Source organism: Nipponia nippon, unplaced genomic scaffold (genome assembly GCF_047370975.1).
Source record: "Nipponia nippon isolate SJK-2023a ecotype South Korea unplaced genomic scaffold, ASM4737097v1 scaffold_1, whole genome shotgun sequence".
NCBI classification, from domain to species: Eukaryota; Metazoa; Chordata; class Aves; order Pelecaniformes; family Threskiornithidae; genus Nipponia; species Nipponia nippon.
Window position 1 is genome coordinate 93,979,619 of NW_028262290.1, and position 21,496 is coordinate 94,001,114.

Here is a 21,496-nt window from a genome sequence, read left to right on the forward strand (position 1 = left end):
ATATTTGCAGTTTGACTGGTTGAGGCTCTTTAAAACAAATAGCTCACAAATGAGTAATTCTGCTGCTGAATATATCAACCGATCTTTATTGCATCCCAAATGATGAAGTATAATGGTTATATAAAGTGCTTAAATAAGCCATGGAGCAATTTCCAGCAGTGATATATATGCTGAAACACACATTAAATTAATATTAAGTGAAGGAGTAAACCTGGAAATCTAAAATAACAATAGATTTCGTACTGGTTATGTGAAGCTATGAGAACCAGCTGCTGGTGGTTTCAGCAGGAATCCACAGATGTGCAGAGCTTTCAGTCTTATTGTCTACAAAAGTATGTAGCTAGTAAGGAGAGTGACCCTTACACTTTTGCCAATATTTTTCCAATATTGGTTTAATTACAGAATGGTGAATAGAATTCTGGCTAGGAGGATGGCACAGTAACTATCTTGACTTTAGTCTTTGGCCCTGACCTGAGAAGTGACTCAGTTTCCCTACTCAATAATTCTGTTTTCCATGCTGTTTACAGTTGTAGTTGTCTTGTACCTCCTGCCTCAGCATGTCTTCTCCAATACTATCCTAGGACAGAAAATTCTTCAGGACAGGGGCTATCATTTTGTGCTCCATCTACCTAATGGGACCCTGGTTTCTGACTGGCAGTCCTAGGTAATTATCACAATCTGAATATCTGCATGCCTACAGCAGGGTTAAATACATCTTTGTGAGTGTACATTATGCATTTGATATAAGAATAAACTCCTGTTTAAATTGTGCCTAAGCACTTATGCTGTGCAAGTATGTGTCTTCAGAGATACAGGTATGTATTGGTATGCACACACAACCACAGAAATATAAAGCAGGGGCGAGGGGGGGAGAAAAAGAGATCTTGAAACCAGTAGGAAAGACGCTCTAATTCTTTTTACCAGTTTTGGATGAAAGGATGGGTTTTGTCACAGATGAATTTACTTGATAGCTGTTTTAACATTTGTGCCAATGTTTTACACACAAAAAATATATCTTGCAAAGAGCTTTTGATAAAGCGGTCTCTAAAATCATGCCTAAACCCCTACAGTCATCATCTGCATCATGATTAGCCATTACAGCTCAGCTGTAGAGCATCCCTAGAAAATGAGGGCTGGGGAGAACAGTCTGGGTGCGTGTGTGTGTGTGTGTGTGAACAGGAGCACCTTTTGAAGTAAGTGGTGTTAATAAAAACCCCCTGATTTTCAGCTACCGCTTCTCTGATCAGAATATGAATTAGGCTACAGAGAATAGCCAAACAACAGAAGGCACAGTTGGGAAGAACCGTATTATTCTTATCATACCCATCCTGAATTTCCTTCGTCTTGCTAGTGTGAGAGACACATGGACCATAGTAGTGACAGCCTAAACCAAAATGTGACAAGTAAATAATGCTTTGGGGTGCATATGCTGCAGAGGATTTGCTTTTGCAATTTTCTAAAAATTAATAATGGGAAGAAATCGCCTCTTTTGAGGATTGCTTGCATCCTCCTGCTCCTGCACATGTGTTAAATCCTGTTTACATAATTATTCCCACATGTAACCTGTTCTCCTAAATCAGCAAGAGTGAACCCATTTTCTGATTCTTGTAAAATAAGGAAAGATGTTAAAGAAATACCTGTTCTGCACAAGGATTCTGCTTGTAGAAATTTAAATGTTCTTTACATTTTGTCATTGCATACTTAAATGCTTAGTGTGCTTTTTGTGCTTGGTCTATTCTCAGCTTATGGCTTCTCTGTAGTTTTCTGTTTGTAAGTGTTGTTACTCTTTAACAAGAGCATAGCTTTACGAATGCTCAGGGTCTGCCTGAAAGGAAAAATTAAAGGCTTTTCTTCCTCTTCTGAGTATTGGACAAGTAAGTAGATCCTTTCATTTCTGTTTCCCTCTAGATTACCTACTATTCTTTAGATACTGCTTTCAGCTTGCTACACTACCCTGGTGTTTTATTATTGGTTTTGCACTTTGGAGGATAGGATTTGTATGAATTTAGTACTTAAGGGTGAAAAAAGTGAAGTTGACTACTCTGGAAACTAAAGTACTGGATTTTGCCAAGAGTCCTTGCAACTCGGGCATTTTCCCCAAGTAAAGAAGGAAACCTAGCTATTTTAGTGGCACTGGAAATCATGGAGAGTATTTCAAAACCACTAGTAATCTGCTCAGGTAAATTAATTTAATTTCCTAGGGAAGCATACAGTTTTATGATGCAGTATCTACAGTAGTGTTTCCCAGACAATACAGATTAACTCATAAGTCTGAGAAGTGTAGAAAGATGACATTCCTTTGTAGCATAGCAATGTCCAGGGCATTATATGAAGTTGTACCTGGCCAAGAAATATAAAGCACCGTTGCCTTGGTCTTGGAAATCTCTATACTTTTTAGGAGGGAGAGAGAAAAAAAAAATACAGCTTGTTAGGTGGGAAGAAGGACTTTTTCAGGTGTTGCACGTGCCTGTGAGATTTGTGATGCCAGCTTATTTTGGTCTAAGTCATATTCAGGTCTTCTGGAGATTCTGCTATTTAAACAATAACTCTCCAGAATGGTGGATTTAATGAGCAGAAAAGGAAATATAATCAACAGTGCTTTATATGAGATTTTTTCATCTAAGCTGAAATAAAATGTTGGGTGCAATTTGTTTCCATTGTTATGCTATGTATTTGGAAGAAATACATCTTCATATTGCTGCGGTCTCTTTCCAAATACTTGCATTCTTTATTTAGATATAAATCTTTTATATGAATTGTTGATGTGTGCAGTATTTTACCCCATAGAGCTATTTATCTCGGCATTATTATTAAGCATAATGAGAAAAAGCATACAAACCAAACCATCAGAAAGGAGGAAACCTGACTTCTGAGTGTGGCAAACACTGAATGCCTGCAGCAACCAATGCCTTCTGCAGGAATTGCAGGTGCTCAGCACTGCTGAGGAAGAAATGATTAGTATCTGCTGAGAAGTTGGGTTTCTGCTGACTTATACCAGTTTATCACCTGTTCCTTGCAGGCATGGTGGATAATTTTTAGAAAAGTGCAGGATTGGTATATACAGTCTTTATTCGTTGACAGTTTGTTTTCTCTACCCTTTTTACCCCACTACAAAAAACCTGATAGAGTGAATCTGCCTGTGGGGTGGGAGATTTGGGTAGCAAGAACAGACAGAATATGGATAGCCTGTGCAAAAGGCAGTCCTGAGTGTTGATTATTAGGTGTGATGTGAGAATCCACTTTGGCATTTTGGTGATTCCTTCCCCAGGACACAAGCTTGCTCGTTTTCTATAGATGACACCACAACATAATAAATAGGTTGTCCTATCTGTTCCCCTTTGTGTCACAACAGTTCTCTGGTAGCAACTGCTCAAATGGAAAAGTGGTACCAGGAAAAGGATTTCTTGGCTTTTAGTTGTTTTGCAGTGATATATGTGTGTTTGAAATGGGGGATTAGCGCCGTGAAACCCAGCTAGCTCGGTAGGCCAACTGGGAGGTTGGAGAAGAAGCATGAGGAGAATGCATATTTTTCCACAGTAGACCTAGAACTCCTATAGGAACACGTCAGGCTAATCTCTTCTTCACCCTGATGCTTTCAAAAAGGGGTTGTAAGAAGCTGAGATGCGGGAGTGAGTAGTAGAGACACATCCCTTTTGGTGGTTCTCCCTGTGAGTCCTGTCTGTTCTATGGGAATGAGAAATTAGTTTTGACTAGTCAAGCACAGAGCAGAGACTCCAGCACCACTATTTAGGAATCATTTATATTTATCTTTTGGTTGTTTTTATAATTGGATCACAAGTGGCAAGGCATATCCAAATGCCTAAGTGCATGGGTATCTGGAAACATCTCTCTGCTGTGTGCACTGCAACAACCCTGCTTTTAATAGGATTAGATCAATCCTTTCTTTTTTTTTTTATGTCTTTCCTGCACTTTTTGAATTCCTTACTAATCATATAAAAATAACCTTTTCAGTGGCAATAGAAGTGATCCTTTTGTGTTTGGAAAGCATCTCAAAAGTCATGTGTTGTTTCTCAGTTTTTTGACCATAGGTCAGTTTAAAATACGTATTTGCACTCACAGAAGTTTATTGCGGCTTTAAACTTGGAGCATTGTTCATGACAAATTTAAATGAGTTTGACTTTAAAATAAAATGCTTGCAATTTAAAATAATGTTGTGTGTGGGACCCAGTGTCCCTTTCTGGTGGGACCACAGAGGCTTAATAACTATCACTACTTTTGGATGAACATGTTTAACGGCAAGCTTTCTACTCACTCATTCTGTCACAGCAGCAGTCGTCTTGTGTATTCCTCCTGGTGCTTGGAAAAGGTGGAGCAGCTATCTAAGAAGTTTAATCATTTCATTGGCTGTTACCCATCTTAATTTTTCAGTGTCATATTAGGTATCGACTTTCCTTTGTCAGACAGGCTCTTCTATAATAGGCTGTAACTTTTAGCGTGCAAGAAAGGTTGTATTTGTTCTTGTGCATGTGCACGTGTGTGTGCGTTTGTGATGATTCTTCAGGGTTTTTTTTTCCTATTCAAAGGTGCTTCACTAGCACTGGAAAAGGTGACCAAATGAAGTGATATGAAGAGCTACCTGGTGACCACTTAGGCAGAATATAAGCAATTAAACTCTTTCTTGTTTTGCACCTTCAGGGAACCTGTAATATGTCTCAAGAGCAAAACTCTTATCTTCAACAAGACCCCTTAGGGCTTAGCTTAGGTGGGAAGAGGACAGAGCTCGGATGGTGGCGTGGACCACACAGCAGAGAGGGATCTGGTCCACAGATTTGGCCAGGCACAAAGCTGCAGCTCCTGCCAAGGGGCTGCAGCCGCTTCATCCCACATTGAAGGCTGAGACTTAGTTAGAAAGACGGTCTGTGCCCCACGGCACCTCCCTGCTCAGTCTGGATCTAGAATGGGTGTTTCACGTTTGAGAACAGTTTAATTTACTGTGTTTCTTCACAACCTTGTTTTCTTCCTTATATTTTCCGCAAGGTACTTCCTGTATTTCCATAATTCCATGATTGTTTTTCCCCGGGGATGAGGGAGGTAAAGGCAAAGACAGTGCTTTGCCAAGATGAGGAACAGCAATGACTCGTAACCCAATGCTGTTTTAATTGTGCAGGCTGCCGCTGACAAGCAAGCTGGTCTTTCTGCCAAAGGTATGATTTTCTTCAAGGTATTGATCTCTAGAGGGGAGTCTGACATCCCTCCCCCTTTTTCACCCCCATGAAGGGCTGTGAACTGCACTAGTTGGCGTGGAAACTGAGATATTATTTGATTGATTCGACCTGCGGGTGCGTGTTGGCAAGTCCAGTCAGCTGCAGTGTCTGTAGGCCAGTGCTCCTTGTGGCCGGTAGTAGCGTTCGTTTGGATTCTCGTCTCAAACAAAAGAGCAGGGTCGGAAACAGGGTCCCTAAACACAGCTTAGAAATCAAACATTTCTGTCAACCATGACAAATTAAAACCTTTAGGAATGGAAAGGAACCGGGCTGGTTAGAAAGTAAAAAGGGAGGAAAATGGGGATGGCTGTGGGAATGTTTGGGCAATCCTTCCCCTTCCCCCATCCCTGGAGCCCCTAGAAGACTTGATTGCATAGTACTGCTGCCATGCCTAAGGGGGGTTGTATCTAAGGTGGTGTACACCCAGTTCTCTTCAGCAGCTCACTGTCTCAATGCTGTCCTTCATACTTGCTTTAAGATAAGAAATCACTAAACTAGAAAAGGAAAGGAGATTTGCTTTGATAATATTGTCATTACCAGAATGCCATGAAAGAAGCAGTTTTCTTAGAAAGAAAAGACTTGTTATGCTGTACCTAACCATCCAGCTGAAGCATGCTGTCTCCCATGACAGCAAACAGCAAGTGCTTGGAGAACAGCAGAACATCAGAGTATGAAAACAGTGTGATCCTTCTCTACTTTCACTGATCCTGTTTAAAGCCATGAGAGCGCTGCTGAACCAAAAATGCAGTTGGATCGCTCTGTTTAATAGTGACTAGAGGATCTGTCCACCATGAATTTGTTTAGTCCCTTTTGGTTCCATGTAACAGGTCCTTAGTTATGGTATGCACAGTGTGGAAAAAATGCACCCTTTAGTCCATTGGAAACCTGATGCCTCCCTTGCTCTCTCTCCTCTTTTTCCCTTGCTTCTGTGAGAAATAGTGAAGGGTGTTTCCCTTTCCACATTGAATGAATTAATGGTTTGAAGCAATTTCGGACACTCAAAGGCACTCACATGATATTTAAACCAAGGACAGAGTATTCCCACCCATGCGCGAAGAAACCCTCTTCTGCTCAAAATGGTCCACGTACAAGCAGAGTGCCCGAAATCCAGGGAGCACATGATGTTCCCATGGACACGTACGTGTTCCCTGTACCTGCATGTGAGCTTGCAGAGGTGAAGAGCGCTGTTTGGGGAAGCAGACTGTCATCCAAAAAGGGCTGATCATACTTGTTCATTCCCCGGAAAGCTTGGAGCACCACTGGAGTCTGACGCCCTTCTGCCGTTCCCCGCAGGAGGACAGAGCAGTTCATCAATCCCAAACTGGTCCATTTGCTTTGGTTGTAAGAGCTTAATCCCAGAACATGTTTGTATATCGGCTTATCAGACTTTGTAGAAGTTCTCTGTTGAAATTTCTCCATTTCCTCCTTTGGAGGGGGTGTGGTATGTGTGTATACATGTACGAACATATAGAATTTGCTATATATAACTAAGAAAAAAGTTGATTTGGTGAAGGCAAGGGTAGAAAACTTATCATAACGGAACATTGTGACTGCGAATTTTAAGCCATGACAGCCAAGAAATTCAAAATTATGTTTCCTGCAGCAACCGTAATTTGTCTACGCTGGTCATAAATACGCAAGTGTAAATCTAGGAGCATACATACTAATACAGGAAACTTCATTATGTGCAAGGGGGCTAAGTTACAGTTGTAAATTTGCAAATTTGAATTTCATGCCTGTTACGTGTTTAAATTTCCTATGATAACACTGAATTAATGTCGTTTCACCGTGGAATATATTAAGAAAGGCTGAGCTATTACAGGACTGTAGCTTTCATTTCGATAAGAATATGACATTGCATTAAAACTCTGTAGTTTATGTACATATTTCTCCGAAACATGGGCAATGCAGGACTGTTAAAGCTTGACAGCCGAGATGCTGCAGAGTCTCATGTTTTTCTGACTTAGACTGGTGATGGCAGTAAAGCATGGCTGGCTTTTTAATCGTTTGGCTGCTGTAGAGTTGCTAACCCAGTTTTTGGTACGTGTTGTTGTTAACCTTGTGTTTGTGTCACCGTTGTCAAAATACAAGTACAGCTTTTTCTTCCACCATGCTTGTCGCTCGTTCGTTGTGTCCCCCCCATCTGCAGCCGGCAGCCGGGAGGGAACCGAGGAACAACCACAGCACCAAACTTCTCCTGTCCCTTCGGCATGTTGCACTCACAGTTACTGCATCTGGGAAAACATTGGTTGGTTTGTTGTTGGTTGGTTTTTTTTTTTCCTAATGCCAAATATTTGTGGAGAGTGCTGAGGTTCACCTCATTTCTCGGGACTTTGGGCTAAAGACGCTCCGTGGCCTTGTGCTGGCTTATTTGCTGGCACCGGCTTTGCATTATCCCCAGCTGTTTTTCCTCCAGAGGTTGGAACTTCTGCCATGTATTGTATTTTCTTTCCTGTGCAGCTGTGAGGTATCTGGATCCACAGTAGCGGATGATCCTTTGTTGTGTGTGGACAAAGAGAGACTACTCGTACGGTGACTACATGATTCCAGCTGCCAAGGTGTCCAGAGTAGTGCCCTGGTGTGGCAACGTACGCAGAGCCCAAGTATTTGCTGTTTTATGCTGACAGATGAGTCCTGGTGGATCCTGTTGCCGCTTAAGACAGCTGTCCCCCAATGCCTCAAGCTGCTGCCATACTTCATCCAGCGTATATTAGCGTAAACCACCGAGAGAGGCAATTTTCAGGTGGCTAGAGCGGACTGTGAACTGCAGTGGTGGAGGAACAGGCACGCGTTTGTTTTATCAGCTGCGGCAGGGGCAGTAATCTCGGACAGAACGGTAGAGCAGAGGGCTGGGGATGAGGAATGCCCTAAACTACCACAAACCCATGTGGAAGAGTCACAGCCCTGAGTTTTCAGTGATGCACACCTCAGGTACATCTAGGAACGGGTGAGGCAGGCTGGCAGAGCAGGGTGCAGCACTGGTGTCCAGCTACTACTCATTTCTACACTAAAATTAGCACCCTGAGAGGGAAAAGCTTACAGTTTTAGTAAGCATTTGGCTTATTTATTAACCAGAGAAGGAAGTGTGACTAATGACTAGTAAACATGTATCATTGAGTGTGGATCATCATAAGCTTCCATTTTATTATTAAAAAAAAATTGTAGTAATTCAGTACTCCTAAATGCTTTCACCTTGGGTGATTGAAAATGCACTGTCATTATTTGCAATATTCCCTACAACGTGGGCTCAGTGGAGTCGTATAAATAGTGTAATTACTGGGAAAGCACTCTTGTTTTCCAAGGCTGTTGAAAAATGTCAAAGATAGTGCACAGCAGTGTTTGAAATGGAAAGTAAATAGAACATTTAAAGTAGCGCTGTGGTGACAAAGCTCTGATGGGACCAAAGAAGTGGTGCAGAGTTGTCTGTGCATCAGCAGTGCTGTCTGCCAGGCATGGCCAGCTCCTTGCAGCAGTGCTCTGCAGGTGGGATCAGTTCTACCTCATCCTAAACCTCTTTTCAGTTCCCCAGAAACCTAATGGGGGTGGTCAGGCAGTGGAGGGAGGGATGGCAGGGCTTCCAGGCTTGGGCAGCATGCTAGGAGTCGGCCAACGCGCAGGCAGCAGAGCCAGCCAGCGTCCTGTTAGCTTCTCCGAGCATTGTGCTGAGCAGACCTAAGTGGCGAAGAGGACGTAGCTGGGAGTGGTGGCTGGAGGTGACAGCATAGCCAAAAATGTAGTGGGAAGAACACATTGCTCTCAAGGGGAGCCTCTAAAATGTCTGTAAATTCATGAGGAAACAGCCTTTGGGGCTGCCATTTGCCTTGAACCTGGAAAGGGATCAAAGTCAATGGACTTTAGATTGCTCTGTTGTTAAAGGGCAGGAGAGTTTAGAAAGGAGGACAGTGATGGCAATGGCATCTGTTGGGCCACAGTATGTATTTGCTGGGGTGCCTGAATACAAACTTAGTAACTTCATTTTGACCTGCCAGTTGGAGATTCTTGTCCTGTCCTCTTCATGTTTTAGGTGTAGCTAATAAACAATTATGTAGCTCATGTAGCTCTACAACAAACAGATCAATATGTTTGAGAACTAGGAATTTTATCCTTATACTAACTTTAGTGTTGATATAATACTTACTGCAATGATATTGACTGCAGCCAGGTGGTGAAGGGACCGTATAATACAGGATTATTGCCTTGCCTTTTACCATAAAAGATTTTTCTGCATTAAAGGATCTGAGAAAAGGTTAGTACCTAATAATAAAAAAGTCACACTTACCGTATTAAGCATTTGTCCTTCCAGTCTTTGTAACGCACACAAGCATACACACGCAAAATTACAACAATTCTCTATCTAGGCTAGTAATACCATCGATTGAATCAAAGAAGCAGTTTTCCTATAGACTTGATAATCCAGAAGGGCCAGACCCTACAGTTTATTACATCTTTGAGTAACTTTGCTCACATGGAATTTGATGACACTGATAATGTAAGTCAGACTGTTCCAGGTACATTTGCAAGATCTGACTGCATTGGGTCCTTGTGTACATCTCATTTTAAGTGGGGAAAAAGAGTGCTGTTTTCATGTGCCTGACATAATCCTGCTTCTTTTGAAATTGATAGCAAATACTCACTCACTATGAATTGTGGGTACTCTGCTCCTTTTGGGGTTTAGGATATTACTGAGTTACTTGAACACGTAATTATTTTTCTTTAGTGTCCTTGTACCTGTGGGAATGAAAGTAGGCACCTGCCCAAATGGAGTGGTCATGCTTAGGTTTGTGAGCCACATCTTCTGGTTGAATAATTAAATGCCCTGAAGCTGGGAGTTCAGTGAGTTTTGACTTACTCCCCGCAAGCTTTGAAGTGTGTTCAGTAGGTTGCTGAAATATAGCAGTGGTAAATAGAGTGGTAGGATTATGTCTTTATTTACACTAACACTGAATTAGTGACTGAGGAGTATCTCCAGCATTTGCAGCTGTGACTTTTGTATAGCAGAGGAGACGTTTACATTTCATTCATTAGTGTTTTATGAAAAGCTCTTGTGTGATGGATTTATTGTGCAAGTTTTTTTAATTTGGTGTGCAGGATATGAATTCATTGGACAAGTTTATTCCTTTAACAAGTTGGATAATCATTTGTGATTCACAGTTTTATTCACTGGGGGGGGTTATTAATTTAACTTGCACTGTATTCCTTATCAGATATTTATTGACTGGTTCACACTGTACAGAACAGGATTTGAGTAAATCAGCATGCTGTAAATTTGACTTTTTAACAGGTTTATTGCTTTAGCAGGTATTCACTTAGGATTTCACTGCTCCATCATAAAACATTCCCAGGCATGGAATACGTTTTTGAGTGAGATAATATAGACCAAGTCAGCTGTCATATATACATATAAGCAAAATAAGATGTTTTCTCCTGCTGACCCCAACAACCTTGTGCAAAAGTACTTATTTCAACTGCAGTGCATTAATGGAAAGCAGAAGTAAGATATTGCATGACCTAGAGGGCATGAAAGAAGAGCATTACCATTTTCTTTTCTTCAAAGGGGGAAACATCTCAGCAAAGGAGAGATCTGAAACCCATTGACTGCAGGGAAATTTCATCAAAACTGAAAAATTAATAATTGTCTTGTTTTGTTTCTCTTTCTCTTCCTGTTTTAGTAAATAACAAGTTACACTGCTCTGACCATAAGATGAGCTCTTTCTGTCTGCAGCAAAGATGCCCCTTTATGTTTAAGAGTCTGTTGCGGTACTTGTGGAATTAATAATTACGCTAACAGCGATACTTTTTTTGTTGTTGTAGATATTTGGATGTCTGTAAAAACCCCTGGGAAGTGACCTGATCCCTCTTTTTAAGCCAAAATCTGTTTCTTATTGTAACCTTTTAATAAGAAAGCGCCTATTGATAAGACTTTCTTAGAAATTGGACAGTACAAATAATAAACGTATCGTGTTACATAAGAATGTTATAAAATACATATAAATTTTGTACATGAATGTGATAAGAATTTCTGAATCTGTAAAACATCTGAAAAATGCTTTTAAAAAGTGCAATTCTGCCCTTTGAATAATCATGTTAAAATGATCTCTTCCTTTTAAACAGCTCTGATCCAAAAGTGTATTCAGGCTCATAAATGCTGATTTCAGCAAACAAAACAAGTTTTTTCTTCTGAATGAATGAATCAAAGTGGTTATGAGGGGATCTTTAAAAGACATTTTCTAGAATAAAATCTTGCATCTCAGTTGTTTACGAGGTCAGTTTGCACTTCAAAACGCATTTCAGAAAGCTGCTAAAATGTGTGCGCTGTGTGTTACACAAGTTCAAAACAGTTGCAGGTATACCTACCAAGTCCAGCCACTTACAAAGGTATGGTTTTTTATTTTTTTTAGCCACTCAGCAGATATCCACCTTTGATCAATGACATCTCCTTTTGGCTGCCTTCTGAGACATACTCTAAGAATGATTTCTATGATTTGGCTCGAACCATTGGTGGAGACCTGATAGAAAAGGTTGTCCTAGTGGATGAATTTACCCATCCAAAGTAAGTAAATTTTTAAAACGTTCTTCCTGTGATCAGAATAGAAATATTTTAGTTCTGTATACCAAGAAATTCTTGACTGTTACAGTGTTTGCACATTTCATTTTTTAGCTCCGAAACATTTTTACAACACTTTCAAGAATAAATATTTTTACTTAAAAACATTATCTTATATTTCAGTTTTGTACTAGTTACTGAGCTTCTGGTATTCAGACCGCATTGGAACAGACTGCCCAGGGAAGTGGTACAGTCACAGTCCCTGGAAGTATTCAAAAAAACATGTGGTTGCAGTGCTTAGGGACATGGTTTAGAGGTGGACCTGGCAGTTAAGTTAACAGTTGGGCCCAATGATCTCAGAGGTCCTTTCCAACCTTAATGATTCTATGATTCTATGTTGTGCTCAGTTAATCACAGCAGCAGTGAATAACTGCCTTCCTCAATACATCTGCCAGTGTGTGACACTCTCATCCACAAGGCGTCTGATATTCTAGTCCTGCTCTTTGCTGAGTGACTGGTATTTGCCTCCTTGTTCTCTTCCTTTCTTTTTCTAGTCCTGATTCACTAGTAGACCTTTACTATAAATGTCAGGGCTAATAATGATTTGTTGCAGAATACTATTGTTGGTGTTCAACAAGGAGAAAAAAAATGGACTTTATTCCTTTCTTTCTGGCACTTATTTACACTGTTGAACAATCTCTCAGGCTTCAGAATACCTTCTTATGGATATAGCAGCACTGACACAATCATTGGGTGCACAGGTTACTTGTCCGACTGATACTATCAGTTGTCTCAAAAACTGACAAGTATCAGCTGTTACATATGCACCATTTTTCAATCTGCTGTTTCCAAATCAAAAAGTAAATATGCTGCTGGCTACCCAACTTTCTAAAACTGAGTTTTAAAATAATTTCTCTTCTTTGAGATTTTTTTTTTTGGTGCTGTAGAAAGGCAGGTAGTAAACCTAACTGCAATGCGTTTTGAAGATGATAGGAAAATGCTTCGTGTTGTGCTCCAACACCTATAGATGTTTGTTTGTTTGTTTGTTTGTTTCTTTTCTACATCCAGGTATTTGACCCTATTGTTCTTTTGAATTTGATGTGTGTTGCAGGCCAGATGGATAGATTATTCTATGGCCTAGTTTTCATTGTGGTTCAGTGGATTAATATTTATTTGATTTTTTTTTTTTCCTTTTTACCTTTTTGGTGTGGTGTTATGAGAGACTGTTTCTGCTGTGTGAAGAAACAGAAATGCCATTGGAATTTGTGTGGGCAACTGAAAGCTTTGAGTCATTAATTCTTGAGTGGTCCTCACATGCAATTCATGCAAAAGGATCTTAACCCTATACCTAAAACGATGTGTCCAGCAGAGGAATATAGGCTAGGATAAGAAAATGAGTACTATTCATTGTAAAGAAAAACAAGACACTATCTTACAGAGAAACTCGAAAGCAAGTTTGTTGTGAGTATGGATAACTTCTTATTGTCACTTGGACTGCACCGTAGTATCAGTTAGCACAAGTGCATAGACATTGAAGGCTGCTCACACGGATCCTGCTGAAAATATATATAATTGTCTTCTATCATGATGATTCTGATACCATACAATCAACATTTTTTGTAAAAATTGGGATGTTGGACCCATTTTTGGAACTGGTCCTTTCCATTCATTCATGCTGAATGTTTATTATATGTATAACACCTCTGTGTTCATTGCCACTTTTTCTCTACATTCTTCCTGGTAATACCAAACATGCGATCATCTTTGTTGTTACATCTTCTCTTGGGGGAAAATCCTGTGCGTAGTATAAGCAGCTCTTCCAAGGCTGAAGGTTTGGAGAAATCTTGTTCCCTGCTCCCTCAAACAGAGGCAGTGTTATTCTGTGATTACTCTTGCAGTTCACTGGAGGAATCCATGTGCATTAGGAGGGCCTCACCAGCAGCACTGTATTGGTCACAGCTCAGCTCACGGGTCATGCTTCTCTTTACTGAGAATATTATCTTCCATACTGGTAGAGTGGTGAGGTAGGGACAGGGTTCACTACTCGGGATTTCTACTATATGTGTTTCCTCCTTTGATATGCTTTGACACATCCTGAAACATATACCAGGGGTGACAGTTGTTCAGTACAAGATCGTTCCTTCCTCCTCAAGGAATACACCTCTGGTTCCCTCTGTGACTTCTGCAAATAGATGGGAAGGATGGCTGCTCGCTGAGAATTGTCACACAGATTTAGGACTTTCCTAGTATTGTCCTCTAAAGCCATTAAACCCTCGCTCAGCAGACATCCAAATATGTTTTGACACTTCTCACCTTCATGTCTGAAGAATTTGGCTGGTGACACTAATGGATTGTTGGTAGGTGATGTTGCAGTCCTCTTAGTTTGTTCAACTGCAACAACAATAAAAGAAATCTTTTAAAATGCCCCATTAAAAATCAGTAATTCCAAGGAGATTATCTGGAATTCTTTTTTTAATGAGGTAGATAAAGACTATAACATAATGGTTACTTTGCCCTTTCTTCTTAGAACAGGATGTGTGCAGATACGTAACTTTTGCAGACTGATGATGTAAGCCATGTAAGTCATTTTTTCTGTTCTCTGAAGCCTTTGGAAGACTGACTGTTTGAAAAGAGTGTTCTGCTTAGTCTTAATTCCAAGATAATTGTCTTGCTGCAGGAACGATACAGTGGCTTTTTTAATTCAGTGTTGCAGAAAAGCCTCTGGGCACGGAAATTAACATAAGAGATCCTCAGTGTTGCTATGGATCTGTATGTTACAGATCTAGATGCTTGTAATCATTGTCTTGAATTTGTAGTGATTCTGGTGTGGAGGATGTAAGAGAAGTGTATAGGATAGGGAAGCCTGCAGTGATGCTGTATTGAATGTTAGTTACTTACAAGCAGCTTAAGAAGTTCATGATTGTAATTAATCACTTCTAGAATTTAAAATTTGGACTTTTTCATCTTTAAAAATACCAGTTTCATAACAGATTAGGATATTTGGCAGTCTTATTTTCCTTCTTAAACTACCTTTCTTAGTTATAAGACTATAAAGATCAGAAAACAGAAAATGCTATGCAAATAAAACTAATTAAGAACACAGAAAGAGGTCTTTTAATTAAAATCCTTTATAGATGCTGTCTGTGTGATACTGTGTAGTTACCTTACAGACTTTTCTGTGGTTCAGAAACCTTTCAAGGTTCCACTGGGCTTCGGACTGATAATCGTGCTCCAGTGCATTGCAATTGCAGTGTGTATTAGCAGTGAAAATGTATTCCTCTACAGGGAAAAGGAAAGGGGGGAAAAAAACATTGAGACAAGTAATTGTTTAACAAGGAAGAGATGTCTGGAAAAAAAAGTAAATCTTGATTATCCGCTTTGTAAGATGGTAACGTTGAGACGTCTTCCAGGAAAGCACAGGCAATTAAAAGATAGAGCAGGAAGAAGTCTCATTGCTGAAAAGCACAAATTTAAGAGAATGCCAAGTCACTGTGCTAGGGTAATTAAGAACTGTTCCAGCCTAAATGCATCGTAGGTAAACTTAACTAAACAAGACACAGCATTGAGGTAAACTGAGTAATGTGCGATGTGTGAAGAAGGCTTTCTAGAAAATAAACTTTTTGGTTCAGCTTAGTCTGCAAAAATTTTACTTTCTTTTCCTTACAGCTGAAACTAATTGTAATGGATGCCAGCCTAGTGGGGCTAGATCAATTGTAAAATGTTTGAAGCAGAAAGGTATTTCATACTGCAGTCACATGTTACTTTGAGGTGGGAAAAGAAGCATTCCCTATTAGAAAATAATGTACTAGCAGTAGTTAGGACATGTAGACATTTCTGTATTTACCTCTCTTGAATTTTGTCATTTCTGTAAATTCCTGTTCACCGGTGCAACAGTTAGACCTCACAGAGCAAAGAAATCCATGTGCTCTGTTCTAAGCAGAGAACTGAGTTTTAGCAACTACGTCGAGGTAGATAGTTTTTGCATAAAGTGATTCTGGAAACCAGGATAACTGTAGGGATGCTCAGCAAGAGTCCTCTGATCCACAAGAACTTCCTCCCTTGGCTTTTATCCCAGGGATTCCAAACAGGTTCACCTGCCCCAAATGCTCCTTTTGAGTCAAAAGTGTCAAACTAAGAGGAGAACATGGACTTTTCAGGTGTCTGCAGTCCCCACGCGCCTCTTGGCATTACAGATGTGTGTCTGCACAAGGTATTGCGTGAGAGGAGGTGACCTGTGGATATCAGCTGCCAAACAGCACTTGGGACCCTAGGCAGCTGCTCAGGGGGGTTGAATTTGCAGTTAGACTGGGAAATCTGGGAATAGGAGATCCTTGAACAAGAGAGGAGCATCCCCTGTGTGAGATATGGCTCTTGCGTTCAGAACATGCGTCTGGGGGAGGGAGCGAGTAGTACATGAGACTGAACAGGTCAGAGGATAATCCTGTCGGCTGTTGATACCTTCCCATTGCCCGTAGCTTAAAGGGCCATCACAGACCTGTACAACCAAACGTGGATGGGAAAGTAAGACCCGCTGTCACATGATTTTTAGGATATTCTTGGAATCTAAATGTTGTATCAGGCTTGTCCTGATAACACAGTCAGGGTGTAACTTCATCCAAGAAGAATAATGCAAAACGTGGCTGTAACACACCCATTATTCAGGCATGTAAAGAATAAGTCAGCAGATACAAAGAAAAAGTCATGGCTTTGCTGAAAGGCCAAGGAAACTGAGTGAAACTGTGGTGGTTATGGCAAGAACAGGAGTGGGGTATCTGTAAGGCAAGCAGAATAGAGAAGAAATGTCCCTTTGCAGTGAGCAAAATGTTTTCCACAGTCCATCTTGTGGATTTAAGCTCTCTTTGCTTGATGCATTAGCTGCAAACGTTTAGATTTTCATACATTCGGTTTGTGGAACGTATTTTTCTGTACATGGTCTGTAAAATCAGTTCACTGTGACTTGCCTTGAGTTGTCGTATGCCGCATGAGCTGTGTGACCAGCCACCGGAAGGCAGTGGCACTGTTTCTGCTACCTGACTGAATTATTTGTTTCAAATCCTTGGAGAGCTTTAAGGACCTTTAAGCATTGCTGTGCAAATACATGATGAGTGAGGATTTGTAGCTGACATTTTTCCCTTTGGAACATTTTAGTGAACAAACATTTGCAAAAACAAAGAGAATATTTTGGACTATATTGATACTGAAGGGAGAAAAGAAAGTCAGGGGTGTTTTCCTTACTTTTTGCAATGGCTGTTGTACCCTGCGTGTCTTTAAGTTCAGGCCTTCTACTACTCAACTTGTCTAAGCTATCTAATCGATATGAATGACCTTCAGAAATTAAATCAGAAAGCAATCTCCTTTGCAGTGGTCAAGACTTCCCCAGTTTCAGAAAGCAAACAGGTTTCACAGGGATAAAGAAAGGCTGGCTGAAGAGCAGTCAAAAGGTAAAAAGGTCTCTGCCCACTACAAATAAGCAAATCAAAACTGCTGCCGTGCAGAGAATCCCAGTAAGAACAACGTCTTGCATTTCTGAGACATTCAGGTAAGTATTGCAACCGCATACACATGGAATTCCAGGGATGGTAATGAAAGCATACCTGTCCAAAGTAGTAGAGGAAATACTGGCTAATCACAGATGGTAGAATATGTGGTAGAAGTGGCAGAATACGTTTTTGACCTGAGTTGTCCCTGACGAAGAGGACAGAGAGTCCGGGGGTGAATACCTGTCCCCTACAATGCGGCACCACAAAGACAACCTGGAAATGCTGAGGCTGCTTATCTTTGCTTTGGGCGAGCCCTGCAATGTGTTTTTCAGCTTATCATGCTGTGTCTCTTCTCGTAGGTACCTTGCATCATCCTGTCAGGTGGGATGGCCTCACATCCTTATTCTGAAAAGGTATCTTCTGCGTTTTGCAGAGAGATTGTTTTCCTACTGGTCTGGGACCTGATTTTTTTAAAGTTTGATACTAAAATTTCTTTTTTGTTAGAAAGAGAAGGGAAGGAAGGAAGGATATGACTCCACATCTTCCTTTGTGAGGAAAATAGGTAGTTAGGCTGAAAAAAGTATACAAAGCTGTAATCAAGAAATGCCCTGTGTCCTCAGTGGTACTCAAGAGGTAAATTTTTAATCAGAACACTGAAAATACCCTGAAAAGGCAGCACGGAGACAGTAAAGGGGAAGAAATTGATTTGCTGCGTTTTGATGGCTGTTAAAAATGTAAGTGGGGAATAGGTAAGAAAGGCTTTATTCTTGCATTTGAGTGAATTACTTGTACGCTTCTGGGGTGAGATCTGCCCATTTGTAACAGTCTGTTAAGTGAAGGGAGAGGAAATGTATTGGCTGCTGTGAAGGAGGAAGGTAGGTGCACTGTGGCACCATCTTTAGAGACTTGGGGAATACTCAGATGACCTGTGTCTATTCTTTGCCAAGTAGTAAAAGGAACAGATCTGACAGTGAAAGAGTCGGATCCTATTGACTGCTGTGTTGTGTCAGTGCAAACCCCTAGCTCCTTGTTATTGTATAGAAAAAACAATGTAATAACATCGTTTTCCTTTTTATTGCCAGATTTGTTGCACTTTTCCTTATCTAGATGGAGATCAAGTCAAATACTTTTAGATGGGGTTATTTATTGAAGCTGGCTTGGTTTTGTCTTGCTTCTGGAGCAGGTGAATTAAGCAGAATAATTCTGAAGCGCTGCTTGCTGCTAGTATTACGCAAATTAAAACAATCAGTTCAGTCCCTGAACACCTTGTTGTTCTTCAGCCTGAGCACTTTACAATTTGCTGAGGGATTCTTTGAGATTACCTTTAACTGCTGAACTGGCAAAGTCCCAGCAGCAGCTTCTCTGTAGAAAAAACAACCCAGAAGCTGCTTTTGACAGTAGCTAGCAGAGGATTGGTTTCTTATTAATAAACTGTGTTGTCCAGCTCTGGATTTTTTTTTCTCTCAACTGAGTCTAAGACTAATATTTTTGCAATATATTAACTGTTTATAGGAGGCTCTGTCAGTGGATACTGGTTGACTTCTGAGCCTTTCTTCAGCTGTCGCAGTAGAGCGTGACTATATAGTGGCTAGTTAAAAGCACTACAGCAGTACCCCCGGTCCCTCTTCTCTTTTCCCTCTCCTGTCCCACCCAGGATTAGTGCCACCTGTTTTCTGTCATGAATGAGAACCTTTTCTGTTCCTTCTTTTGCTTTATGGGCTTCAGCTTAGAAAACATAACGTGTAATGGATCTTGCATACTTGTGAGTCCATTTCACTCCTGGTGTTTGCGTGTCAGGCATTCCCCTGTGCCCCAGACCAACCTGACAGCCAGTAGTGTTTGCTTGATTCACAGTCAGAGTGGCCCCAACTATTCTTCGGCTGCTTCTTCCCTGCTTTTTCTCCTTTGAAAAGCAGCTGTGTAGAAATGGCAGCTCCGTTCTCATAGCAGCTCCTGCTTAGAGGTGGTCAGGGACTTTCTGACCAAACTCGTTTAAAGACTGTGCTGCCCAGAGAGAGATGCTTTATGAAGATGTATGGGTTTTGGTGATCTCCAACCAGAGCCTGGACAATCTGCCACCTGAGGGCTGAGATGATGAGGTTTTCATACCGGCTGCCTAGAGGTTTAAAGGAGCCTGGACTTGGGCTCCGTGTCTGTAACTACAAGGTGACCCTGCCATGCTGATTGCTACATGGCTCCAGGGTGTCTTGCGCTTCCCACTTTCTAGCAATCTTGATGCCCTGCTGTCCCCCACCAGGACTGAGGCTGTCAGAGTTTAGCTTTCCCGCATATCCAGCATAGTAGCAGGGGCATTCACGGACATCTGCTGGTTTTTATTTTTGAGGAAATTGAACTGAAAAGCTTTTCATTCCTCCTTTCCCTCCCCAGCAAAAACATTCCAGATTGAAATGAATATAGAGAATTAATTGAGTAAATATGCACGTATTTTTGTTCAAAAAAAGACTTTTTCAGACATTTTAGAAGTTCTGAATTTCAACCAGCTCTGTTCCTGCTTCTTTATAGAACCTACTGGGTGAAGTCGGAGACAGAAAAAATGAACATGCGCTTTTATAGCACAAGCCAGAAAGTATTGTTTGATATGGAAGTAGACCTTTTCAGTGCTATATTTATTATGTATACACGTTTAGACTTAGAATCTGTCTGCCTATTTTTGTTAAGCATCCTCTTCAAAGGTTTTTAAATGCTTGACCTAGAGCTTTTGAATTCCAGTGTGGATTCAGATACCTAATTCCCTTGGGTTCCTTTGGAAGTCCCCCAAATAGCAGTTCCCTGCCCAAATCTAAGAGTATCATAAAGAACTATGAGAGGAGGGACAGGCAAGTCTATCCTTTAGAAACAGTGTGCCCTTGAACTGTTCAGCATCTGCTTATGCTGGGCATCTCTTGCTTCATCTGCTAGAAGGATGGACTTGAAAAATACTAGTAAATGCCTTGACTTTGTTTTACAAAAAAGAAAAAAATGTTTTAAAAAAAAAATCCTTGCTTTATACAATAAAGTGTAAGTTCTGTGACTTGCAGCTTTTTATACAGCTTGTCACTGCCAGTTCAGAGCTCTGATGCCAGTGTCTACTCGAAGACCGTCTGGTGGGGAAAAAAAGAAAAAAATAATCAACTGATCAGGAAAGACAGACTCTACCTTCCCTCCTATCCTCAGTGTTCAGACAGGCACCATACAAATAGCTGTTCTTAATGGTTTGCTATTGAAGGCTGAGGTTTCCTTCAAACCACTGTATTCAAATCAATTGTGGGGCAGACAGTGTTCTGCTGTTCTGTCCCTGGCTCTTCAGAGACTTCACTGAGAAAATCGTCTTCACTAACTGAAAATAATTTACTATTGATGAGCTTCAGTAGGAGTCCCATTATTCTTCTTTGGTGGGAGGCTGGTGGCTAACGCACAAGCTTGTGGGAGGATTGGTATTCGAGAAAGGAAAAAGGTGAAGTAACCACAGGTTCCCATTGAAGGGGGGGGGCGGCGGGAAACACAGCCCTGAAGTGTGATGTATCACCAGTGATATTCCATAGGAAATGTAATCACCCTTCACGGGTAATGAGAAGAGAGGAAAACTTAAGTACGCGAGCCACACAGAAGACAAATGTCAACTCCCTTATGTATTCAGGCAGATGCAGAGGATAGCCTTGCTGTATAGAAAAGGGATAGCTGGAGTCACAATGAATCTTTCTAAGAGGCTGCTCGGCTGAAGAGCTTAACCTTTCTTCATCATGTCAACCTGGAGTCAGCCATTCACCACCAGTTCTCAGATGCAGCCCAGAAATCTTTGCCACAATTCCCAAAGCACTTCACAGGAGGCATCATAGGAATTAGCACAGTGATTTATTGACAAGCAGTGGGCCGGTGAAAAATGGCTAAAGGAGTCAGCTGCCACAGGATGCACGGGAGGATAGCAGTAGGCTTGTGAGTGCTTCTGAGTTCAGAGAAATCCTAGTGAATCACTGTCCTTGTAGACCAGAGGTTGAGACTACTTCTGTGCAAAGCTGTTTTTCATAGTATGTAAATGTGAGCATATTACAGTTTGAGAAGCATTGCAATGGCTGTGAATACATCAGAGTGAAAGCTTTTCTAATCATGTTCATTAGATGGCAAATACGGTGTTCTCTGAAGAGCTTGAAATCAGTTTAATCTTGCAGTGCCTTTTGAAAGTGCTCTACTCAGCAGCTAGAATGGGGGAAGAATTCACTACATGTAAGAGGTGAAGAGTCCTTCTTTTC

General features: G+C 40.9%; 1 protein-coding gene across 10 annotated transcripts in view; it reads left to right on the forward strand.

Moving 5' to 3' along the window:
- Nucleotides 1-21,496, forward strand: part of FARS2 (phenylalanyl-tRNA synthetase 2, mitochondrial) — a 251,015-nt gene that overhangs the window by 160,234 nt on the left and 69,285 nt on the right. For 9 of the 10 annotated variants that reach the window (XR_015705903.1, XR_015705897.1, XR_015705905.1 and 6 more), the window contains one exon: nt 11,624-11,775. The exons of the other annotated variant lie outside the window; for it this stretch is intronic. Coding sequence is in view for 3 of the 9 variants with exons in the window: in XM_087762728.1 (XP_087618854.1) it covers nt 11,624-11,775 (152 nt within the window). In the remaining 6 variants the exon portion in view is untranslated. The remainder of the gene's footprint in view (nt 1-11,623; nt 11,776-21,496) is intronic. 10 annotated transcript variants of the gene reach the window in all.